Raw genomic sequence first — 8,773 nt, 5'->3', positions numbered from 1 at the left:
GATGACAGCAGGGGGAGCTGGCTATCAAACCCATTATCGACTTTCAATTAAAACCTATTAAAGTCTTTTGTCTAATCGTTAACATCCTACACGCCAAGTCTTGTCCGTCAGCCTGAACTCCTTTAACCCCCAACGCGCCACGGCCGGATAACTTGGGGCTTCCTCGCAGTCTTGCAGAGGGGGGAGTGGGTGAAATTTGTATGGAGAAAGGGAGGGGTAGGTGGTGGTGGTGGTTGGTGGAGCCGCTGACCAGCTGTCCCCACGCTGATCCCCGGTCTGTAGTCAGCTCCAGCCCGGTCACCAGCTGTTGGAGCCGTTTGGCAGAGGAGCGCACATCCAGCACCCTCAAGGAAAAGAAGGATGGAAACAATCAATTTCCAAATGGGATCATTTAGGGCACTTAAACAATTGCGCACATAACATTAATATTTCATCTCGTGCATTGTTTATGGAAAACGAATTGGAGTTGCTGCTGTTAATTTAGGAAAGTGGGGAAGAAAGGGGGGGGGGGGGGGGGGGGGTGAAGGGGACAGGGGCTCCATTTTGGACAGAACACCCTTCTGCTTTGTTGGCTCTCCTCTAAAGACATTAGCTGGAATTGATCTTTGATTGCACTTTTTTGTGTGTGTGTGTGTGTGTGTGTGTGAGTAAAAGAGAGAGAGGGGGATGGATACTCGTGCGTGTACGTGTGCGCGTCTGCTATTTGCTATCAATTTGCAATCAGACTTTTTCCCCTCTCCTTATTTTGCAAAGTTAATGCATTTATAGCTAGATGATCACAGTTAATCGACGATCGATCTATCGGTCGTTGATAATTTAATCCAATGATCAATCGAAAGGCTGTGCAATACTATAAAATAAATGCAATGGCTTTTTGTTAGCTTTGATTGAGGGAAAAAACACTTTTTTCAATAAGATTTTTTCTCAAATTATTTTACCGATAATCGATTAACAAAAATGCATCAAATTTGCAACCCTAATTTATATAATTAAAAAGTACAAAAATAAAACGTAATTACCACATTGACATTTGTCCATATTGAACTTAGTTGTGAAATCTTTCTGCAAATCTCCGCTCTTCTTTTGAAAAGGTTAAGAAAACGGATGTTAAAGCAGTTGCTCCTTCATTGACACTCTTATTAACTTTTTTTCATCTCAACATTAAACAAATTAAATCAACGACACTAAACCAAACAGAGGAGGGAAGAGTCGTTTGACAGACATGTTCAAATTCACTCAAACACGTTTTACTTCTAATAGAAACCCCATGAGCCCTTAAAATTGTGTTTATTTTCCAGCTGCTTCCGGAAAAAGTGGAGATGTTTTAATTAAAGCTACACCAGCCATCTCCTCAACCTTTGCTCACTGACACTGACATGTGTTAATATCACTTCTTAATAATGTGTTTTAACGGTGGGCAGTCAAGCCATCTGTGTCAAAAAGTATCTACATATAATTTACATTTATTTTTCTGTGTTAAATTTAAAACAAACATTATTTTTTCCCTTTCAATTTTGACTATACTTTGCGTTTATTTTTGCACCAAAACCAAGTGATTTTTTTACGCCAATTATTTCTGCTTTTAGTGTCAAAATATTGGTAAACAAATGGTATTTTTTGTTGCTTTAAGGCTAAGCCTGTGCACAGGGGTGGGAAAAATAACACTAATACCTAAAGAAATGCAACACGACAAACTACAGATTCAGAAAATCTCTTCAGAGGAGTAAACACTTGCAACACTTCAAATATCACTTTTTTGCACTGATATTGGTTGCATCAGATTACCAGGTGTTGCTGTTGTTTTGTCCACCTATTGTAACATAAATCCACGTGTTGATTCCACCTGACAAGCCCCGTGGCATTTCACACACACATCCAAGTAGCCACGTGATTAAATGAAAGACTTTTATTTCCACATTTATAAAAGTAATTCTCTTTTACATCAAATCCCCCCTTTTTATGTCCAACTGTTGCTGTGAATTTCACAAAAAATGAACTTCACGAAAAGAGTTTTGGGGGAAGCTAGAGGAACGAAAAAAAATAAAATTAAAAATTAAAAAACGATCCAGGAAATATACGAGAACCACTCCACAAGTTTGATATCTGCAATATACATTTTTCACCAAAGGAGAGTAGAACAATTAAGGGGTTATCACGGCTTCATATGAAGGAACATAAGTAATGCACAACGTCTGTTCAAATACATCGATAGCAAATCAACAGGCAGTTACGCCTGCACGTGGACCCGAGTCCGATCGCTTTTCGGAAAAAAATAATAAAAATTTAAAAAATGAAAACATTAGAGGTGATTTCGTCCCCCATTTCCCCCGCTGCGGGGATAAAACTGCTTTTTTATAAATTACTTGACATTTTTACTCCGCTAAAACTTCAACTAAGAACAAGAAAAAGACTTTATATAGATTTCTTTCTTTCCGTAGCTCTCGTGTTTGTGCCTATATGTGGGTCCAGGCAGTCTTTCTCATACAAATATGTTTTTTTAATTGTTTTTTATTTTTTAATTTTTGCCTGTATAGTTTCTGATGGCTAATCTAGCCTATTATGTTAAACTGGATCACCGTGGTCTGAAAAAGACGCACCAATAGATCAAACAAACCAACAAAAAAGTTTCTTTAAAACCAGTCTCTTTCGAATAAAATGCAAAATATTCTTATTTACAGGTTTATGACTGCTGATCATCTTGTTCTGCTCGTGTAAACAAAAATCAATGACAGAAGAATTAAGAAAAAAAAGTTCCTTTGGATCCTCTATTTCCATTATATTCATATTACATGGAAGGGTGTTTCTTTCCGCCTTTGCCACTATCCATGAACGTCCACATAATAATAATAATAATATTAATAATAATAATAATAATAATAATTAATGATGATGATAATGCCAGTAGGGGGTCTAATTGGCATTGAACTGTAGGTCAAAGTGCCACCAACACAATTGTATTTGTTGTTGGAAAAAAACACTGAAAATACTGAAAATTGGATCAAATAAATACATAACTTAGATGCTTTGATTCATATTGAAAAATAAATAAGTTATAAATAAAGCTCATGTCCCAAGAGAACACAAAAAAAAGGTCCTTCCACACAGACAGTTTCAGTCACAAAGCTCCGTCCACAGAGTTCAGCCTAAATCGGCCATTTCGCACCATATAAAGGCCTCGAGCAGTTTGTTTTTTTCTTTTGTTCGTCACGTTTTCATTTTTCTGTTTTTATTTCTCCGTACGAGTCCCAAGCTGCCAGAGTCGGCGTACAAAACAAAAAAGCAGAAATCTGCAGGGGCCGGCTCACCGCTGCTGAGCTGGCCGGGGAAGCACGCCGGACATGGGGGGCAGAGGCGGCGGAGGCGGCGGCTCGCTGCCCCCCTGCAGGCCGTGCAGCAGGATCCGGGGGACCAGGGGTCTCTGCAGGGCCGGCGGGGGCGCCGAGGGGCCTCTGTACAGGTAGAGGGCCGCTCCGGGGTCCAGATTGGACACCAGGCTCTGCGGGTAGAAGTACGGGGACGGGAACATCCTCTGCAGGGCGGAGTAGTTCCCAGCTTCGGCCAGTAGCTCCAGTCCTACCGCCGTCTGCCTCTTCCACTTTGTCCTGCAAAAGAGAAAATATTTTTAGCCTCTAGCACGCGCGCATCCTTAACTGTGTTTGAATCTGACACCAAAATGTCCCCCATCTGGGGTCCAATTAGAAGTCAGAAATACATCTGTTTCTTTTTTAAAAAATCACCAAAATCTCCAACCTGCCACTTGTATTCACACCCAAGGATGTCTGCTAGATTGCCAGTGTGCACTCCACGCAGGTGAATAATTCATAATAAAGATAATTGAGTAGATATAGTGGTTTGTTTGAATTATTGATATGCACACATGCAACAATGCATTATTCATACCCCAAAGTGTTGTTTTTATATTTATTTATGTCATTTAGCTGCCTGAGAGTCAAAGCTGCAGACAAATAAATGCTAAAGTTAATTCAACCGAAGGCTGCAGAAAAACTGGTTTTTACATTGACGGTTTCTCTGACTGGTGCATGGAGTTTTATTTATTTACAAATCGTTGACGCCTCGGTTTTCGAGCTATTTGCAGGGTCATTGTGTGCGACCTAAATCGGATACGAGCGTCAAAAAAGTAATGTTGCTGCATGAAGATGCTGAAAAGTGAGAAATAAACTCAGGGCTGACAAACGTCTAAAAACAGCCAATAAATGGGATTTGTCGTGATGAAAAATGTCATCTTGCAGTGTTTAAGTTTGGTTGGTGAGTTTAGATCTTTATTTCCAACATGCCAAATAGAATAATAAATAATGAGAATAAAAATAAAATATAAGTTAGTAAATAACACCAGAATGCCCATCGGATATATTCAGTAAACAATATAGGCCTATTTCATGTCCAAGAAGGGGGGAAAAAACTTAATTTAAAACACGAATATTCGCAGTTTGTGTCGCAATATTCACCATACACACAGTGTTCAAAATCGAAATTAACACGTGTAAAAAATGATAAATAAATACACAAATTACAAATCCAAGTCCAGGGATACTCCTCAGACAATTTTGCGATGAAAAAAGTGGGGATCAATTAATCAGCTGTCAATCAAAATTGCTCCTAAATTTAGTGGATGTTTGTTATTGTAGAGTATAAGTGGAGCTGGAATTAATTGAAGGTTAACCGACTATTCAATTTAATTGTTAAAAAAATAAAACGACTCTTTATTAATATGTTAAGTGAACTGGATTTCTTAGGGGTCAGTGTTTGGACAACATTTTAAGATGTCCCGTTGTGCACTTGGAAACTGTGATCTGGCAAAATTCGGCATTTTTGGACAAAACGATGAATCAATTAATCGAGGAAGAATGGCCAGATCAATCAATATCAAAACAACATTTGTTTTTGACGCATTAAGTGAAGTGAACTCGTGCCACCTTTAGGGTGAAAGCAAAACATGGCGTCCCTGGGTCCATCTTGCATAAGCCAGCCGTGAGAAACCAGATTACCCACCCCCCTCGTCCCTGTTTACTCTAAATCAGCAGCGTCCTTACCTCCGGTTCTGGTACCAGGTCTTGACCTGCGTGTCGGTGAGGTTGAGAGAGGCCGCGAGCTCCATACGGTCCTGGACGCTCAGGTATTTCTGCCGCTCGAAGCTGCGCTCCAGCTGGGCCAGCTGGTGGTCCGTGAAGGCCGTCCGGGCCTTCCTGGGCTTCTTCAGCCGGACCTGAGGGCTGTCTCTGCTGCTGGAGATCTCCCTGTCCCCCTCCTCTTTCACTGAGACAAAAATAAGAGAGGGTGTTGTAAACAGAGAAGGCCTCGTCTGGTGTAATGTAACACCACATCCATCTTTGTGTGGAGGCAGCCTCGATACACGTAAAGAAATCAGTGCAGCAGCAGCATCATATAAGAAAGACAAATATCAGTGTCGACTTAAATACAAAATAGATTTTAAAATGGCCACTTTAATGTGCCTGCAGCTTTTATTGGCGTGAATTTGCTTATTTAAATCAGGAAATATTGATTCAGAATAAAATGAAATATGTAAAATATGAAATAAATTAGGTGGATCAAGGCAAAATACATGGGGAGATTTTTTAAATTTACTTTTGATTTGCATATCATGTGTGAGATGTGCTATGAATAAAGAAGTAATTGTCTAATTGGTTAATTGATTAGCCAAATTTAATAGTAAGCCTATAATAATAATAATAATAATAATAATAATAATAATAATAATGTTTCCTCCTCATTTTAAAAGATGTGACAAAACCCAAGTTTGAAACTATAGAGCACTTAATTTGTTTTTTTTAAATTGTATTATTATTATTATTATTATTATTATAAGTTTTACGTCAGTATTTGAAGAGTGAGAAACCATAATAAAACCTGACATTTTATTTTGAATAACCTTATTTACTTTTATTTTGTTTTAACAGTCACATAGTTATATTTAAGTTATAGTTTATTACAATTACAGAGTGAATTATTTTTTCCTTTTTTCTTTTTTTTAGTCAAATAATTGTAGATCACTGGTTTAAACGCCAGCTAAATCAAAGGCAATCTGTTTGCTGAATGCGTATTTTAAAGAAAGTGTCAAAAAAAACGTTTATTGTTAGAATGTCAGATTTTTCCTCTTTTCTAACTATTTATCCTCATTTAAAAGAAGTTGAGTGTTGTGTGTGAAATCACGGCGCTGGAAACAGTGCCTATAGGCGATGTGGAGCTATTTGATTTGGTCTTAAATTGTTATGAAAAGCCCCTCCAATATCCGCACTTCCAATCTGATATTTTTCCCGTCAGCAGACCCGCAGTCTTTGTTCTTTTTCTGCGTGGTGTCATGTCAGGGCGAGCATTGATATACAGTCCTTATAGTCAATTCTCTGAAAAGGGGGGAAAAAAAAAAAAGAAAAGAGAAAAAAGGGTGGAGAAGCGAGCGAGGCGAGAGATCTTGGTAGTTGAATAGTTGAATCGTCTCAAGAAGCACAATAATCCGCCTAATTGAGCCACAAGGGAAGGACGAGCCTTTCAACCGCGACCGGAGAAACTTCACAGGACCGTGGAAATGAGTGGAAATCAAGAGCCGGGCGGCCTTGCGCGGTTACAAATCTGATTAGCGCCGGGGACAAATTGCATCAAATCCCTGAAATATTATAGGAGGCGGATTCGTGGAAATCAAAGCTGCCGTGCAGGCGCTCTGTGGGCCCCGCGGCTCCCTCAATCAATCAGCGCGTCGATGAGCATCTCCATCCACACTGTGACACACGTGAGCGCGCGGACACACGCACGCACACTCAGTTTGTCGAGCGAATTGATGACGTGACGCCGTATCAATAGCTTACAAGAAAATTTGGAGGCAAAGTGAGCTGTAAGTGTAATAAAACAAAATAAAAACGAATTAAATAATATCTTTTAGACGTATTAAACGTGATTTTTGTGTCATATTTCCCCTAATCGCCTTCAGCGGTCGTCTTCTTTCCAAGCACTGCTTCATTAAACTGTCAATGGAGGTGACATGTCTGTTATGGCTGACATGATTGGAAACAGAGAGGCCCTTGATGGCATTTATCTGGAGGCGACCCTGTCATCTTTTCCATTCTTGCCTCCTTGACATCAACAGATGCTTTCTGGATATCCCGAAGCTTGAAACGCGCCGCGCATGCATGCATGCACGCGGACAGACAGTGATTTTAAATGTAAAAACTTAATGAAAATGAACTCATTAGGCTGTCACCCTGCACGGACAAATCTCATGTTTCCAGCATCCGTGATGCAGCAGCAGAGGATCGGGTAGATTTTTCCTCATGGATGACTTCCGGTGGAAGGCTACTACTGAAATGTGTCCGTTTATCTATAAAAAAATATCAATTTTTCACATTTCCCAAAAAATATACAAGCAAAGTCACCAAATATTATTTTTAGACAACAAAGCTAAATATTGTTATTAGAAAAAGTATATAAAAAGGCCTAAACACGTTTTTAAAATGACCTATTCTGTTTATTTTTATATATCTTTGGGGTTTTCATTTTTGTATCACACACCCAGCACAGATAAATGCAAAAATTATATTTTAAATAACATATTTTTAATATATTTTAAATTATTAAAAGTTAATTTATGCTTTTTGTTCCAACTTCATACCCTACGATATTTTTTCCAGTTTGCACCACTAATTTTGTACAACACATCTTTATGATGTTATTGTCTTTTATCTATTATTTAGTCATTATTGAATTTATTATTTATGAGTTTTGTCCGAATTATAAAATTTAAAAAATAATATTAAAAAGGCATAAAAAGTAGCACCAGAAGCAGACAATTCGCAGTTCCACAACATGCAAAAAAAATGCAGACCAAGAAAGGTAGAATTACTTTTTAAAAAAACATAAACAAAAACGGATAGCTACAATTATTGGCACATTTTAAAATATTTTTTGAGCCAAAAGTCCAGTAAGAAACCAAAAGACCAAATCAGTTTCACCTCCAATCTCATCTCTAAAGCAGAGCAGCCCCCTCACTGTGTCTGCAGACAGTTTTCTCTCCTTACCTTTATATTCACTGTCTGACGACGAGTTGCTGTGGATTTTCTCCATAAAGTCTTCCGCTATCTTGGACGCCAGCCTCCCCGCCTCCTGAGTCGGCTGTCCATTGCTGGAGTAAGGCGCGCACGCGGCCAGAGGCTTACAGTCCGCGAGAATATCTCTGATGAGAAACGACGAGGTCACGGTCCTCTGCTGCGACCCCGCAGATATCTGCGCGTGCTGCAGGTGCGGCGGCAGGCCGACGCCGTGACCTTGCCTCTGGGCCACCTCGTCCACGCACTCCCTCCTCGGCGACGGAGGCGACGAGCAGCCGCTCTCCACGTCTGATCGCGGGCTGAACTCCAGAGGCGAGCGGCACTCCCCGACCAGGCTGTCCCCTTTGGACACCGGACTTCCAGGCCTGTGGGACAGCAGTGAGTCGATGCCAAAACTGGACCCGTTGGCGGACGCCTCCATTGTCTCGATCGAGGCCTCCTCAAACTACCATTTGGTATTCAGGACAAGTTTTATTTTAGGGAGGGAGGGGGGGTTTGTTGAAGTCTAAGTTGATCCAGCAGAGGAGAAAGAACCCCCCTCTCCCGCACCAAATGTTTTTGGGTTTGCTACAAATGATTATTCATCCGCTGTTTCCGACTAAAGAGCAAATATCTCCAGGCTAAGTTACAACAATCGTCCACGCATCCGATTTTTTTTTTTGTGAGATGAGTCCTCCTGAAATCGATGCAGCCTCTTC

General features: G+C 40.0%; 1 protein-coding gene across 1 annotated transcript; it reads right to left on the bottom strand.

Annotated features, from left to right (window-relative positions):
* Nucleotides 1-3,301: 3,301 nt before the first annotated feature.
* Nucleotides 3,302-8,496, bottom strand: barhl1b (BarH-like homeobox 1b). The gene is made up of 3 exons (XM_042509867.1): nucleotides 8,046-8,496; nucleotides 5,052-5,274; nucleotides 3,302-3,602 (listed from the first exon to the last, which is right to left on the bottom strand). The coding sequence occupies exons 1-3, from the start codon at nucleotides 8,494-8,496 to the stop codon at nucleotides 3,302-3,304; spliced, it is 975 nt and encodes a 324-aa protein (XP_042365801.1).
* Nucleotides 8,497-8,773: the final 277 nt, after the last annotated feature.

Source organism: Plectropomus leopardus, chromosome 20, assembly GCF_008729295.1.
Source record: "Plectropomus leopardus isolate mb chromosome 20, YSFRI_Pleo_2.0, whole genome shotgun sequence".
NCBI lineage: Eukaryota > Metazoa > Chordata > Actinopteri > Perciformes > Serranidae > Plectropomus > Plectropomus leopardus.
This window is presented reverse-complemented; position numbering and strand designations above follow the sequence as displayed.

What these genes read in the sequence shown, in the direction of transcription:
- barhl1b (XM_042509867.1), bottom strand. Translation starts at nt 8,496, where the DNA reads ATGGAGGCGTCCGCCAACGGGTCCAGTTTTGGCATCGACTCACTGCTG. An exon ending in GTCAGACAGTGAATATAAAG is followed by an intron (nt 5,275 to 8,045) that starts GTAAGGAGAGAA and finishes TTTTTGTCTCAG; the next exon opens with TGAAAGAGGAGGGGGACAGG. An exon ending in ACCTGGTACCAGAACCGGAG is followed by an intron (nt 3,603 to 5,051) that starts GTAAGGACGCTG and finishes TCTCTTTTGCAG; the next exon opens with GACAAAGTGGAAGAGGCAGA.